Source organism: Cibotium barometz, chromosome 9 (assembly GCF_041138505.1).
Source record: "Cibotium barometz isolate CiBa-2024 chromosome 9, ASM4113850v1, whole genome shotgun sequence".
In the NCBI taxonomy this organism is placed as follows: domain Eukaryota; kingdom Viridiplantae; phylum Streptophyta; class Polypodiopsida; order Cyatheales; family Cibotiaceae; genus Cibotium; species Cibotium barometz.
This window is the reverse complement of record NC_141054.1, coordinates 29,930,531-29,932,160: the sequence shown is the minus strand read 5'-3', so window position 1 is coordinate 29,932,160 and position 1,630 is coordinate 29,930,531. Positions and strand designations below refer to the sequence as shown.

General features: G+C 46.1%; 1 protein-coding gene across 1 annotated transcript; it reads right to left on the bottom strand.

Annotated features, from left to right (window-relative positions):
- Positions 1 to 515: 515 nt before the first annotated feature.
- On the bottom strand, positions 516 to 1,423 carry LOC147635439 (uncharacterized). The gene is made up of 2 exons (XM_086802190.1): positions 1,166 to 1,423; positions 516 to 1,043 (listed from the first exon to the last, which is right to left on the bottom strand). The coding sequence occupies exons 1-2, from the start codon at positions 1,405 to 1,407 to the stop codon at positions 557 to 559; spliced, it is 729 nt and encodes a 242-aa protein (XP_086658316.1). The 5' UTR covers positions 1,408 to 1,423; the 3' UTR covers positions 516 to 556.
- Positions 1,424 to 1,630: the final 207 nt, after the last annotated feature.

The following is a 1,630-nucleotide window of genomic DNA, read 5'->3' as shown; positions in this document are numbered from 1 at the left end:
TGATCACCAAAACCCTAACTCCACGAGCGTCAGAGAAACCCCGGCATCACAGAAACCCCAGCTTTATCATTCATCAAAACGCCTCAACTCCGTAAGATTCAGAAAGCCCCCAGCTAATTGTCAACTACAGAAAACACTTAGCTCCATGGAAACAAACACAATACACACTCTTGCTTCATGCACACACAGAAAACCCTAGCTGCATGAGACCCTAGCTTCATGGACCCTAGGATAACAGGGCGTTGCAGGGACCCTAACCACACAAACAACAGACACCCTAGCTTTGCATTACAGATACATGATACTCTAATACACATCAAACCATAAAAACAGATACCCTTGATCGAGAGAGAGAGAGAGAGAGAGAGAGAGAGAGAGAGAGAGAGAGAGAGAGAGATGTATAAGAGATCTATAAGCTTGTATTGTAATTAAGTAGTACAGTTAGGATAAGCCAAAATTAATCAAAGTGCATTAAAGAAATTCTCCTAGCCTATCTTTCAAATACCCCTAAAATTATCAAAAGAGAGGTTTGAGAGCATTCCCAACAACCACCTCTCTATGGGTGGAGTTCTATCGTTACCTCTTTGTTGCTATTATAAGCAGCACTAAAGAGCTTACTCATCTCCTGCTTTAGCCTTGCATCCGCCACTCGGTTGAGAACCTCGTTCCATGCGTTCCTCTGCTTCTTTGTGATGAGGCGCCACCCCAACCTAGGCTCCATGCTCACCGCCGCCATTGCAAAGTGGAGGTTGCCATCCTTCTCCTTCAAAAGTGCAATCACCATTGAATTCTTCAAGCTGCCCTTGTCACCCATCTCCTTCTTCATCATGCTCCCTTGCGCCACCCCGCTCTCGATGAGCTTCAACACAACCTCGGATTGTTTTGTGGTCAAGACGTCCTGGGCCGACTTCATCTGTTTCTCTACATAATCGTAGAGGTTGCGGAACTCGTCTTGGGAATATATGGTCTCAGGGATTGCAAAGAATTTGATGTCCAATGCTGCCCGGGTTTCGATCTCGGAGAGGATCAGGTGGTCATCATCACTGCACCAAAGCAATGTTGAACAAATAAGAGGCTCTTAAGGTAAGTGAATCCTGATTAACATGAGAGCTTAAGTACATAAGAGCTATTATACATGGTATCCAAGAGGACATTCTACATGTACCTTAAGCTATCAAAGGTGCCCTCCAGCCATGAAAGGTCATGGAGGGGGGACTTGATGAGTGGGGCCATGATAGCTTTGGCACCGGCGGCACTGTTGAAGGCAGCGCCGACGAGGGTTTTCGAGTTGAGGTAGGTGTGCAGGCACACCTTGAAACCGAAGATGACCAAGAAGCAAACCAGGAGATGAACAAAGAACCAGTTGCGAGGTGCTCTTGTAGGCTGCACCCTCCTTGCTTGCCTCATCCTCGCAGGAGCGCTCTGCGGCGTACCGGGCGGCACTATACTCATCTGCATTGCCACAATTCAAACATATGCTCTTGTAATCAAAGCAAAATCTGATATCTAATTGCCTTCAAATCTAACATTAAGAAAAACAAATCCTCATGTGTCTATGGCCACAATTCAAGTATGATGTGTGCACAGAAACCCCTCTTTCAACATTCCACATGGCTGGGATTTGCCAGAC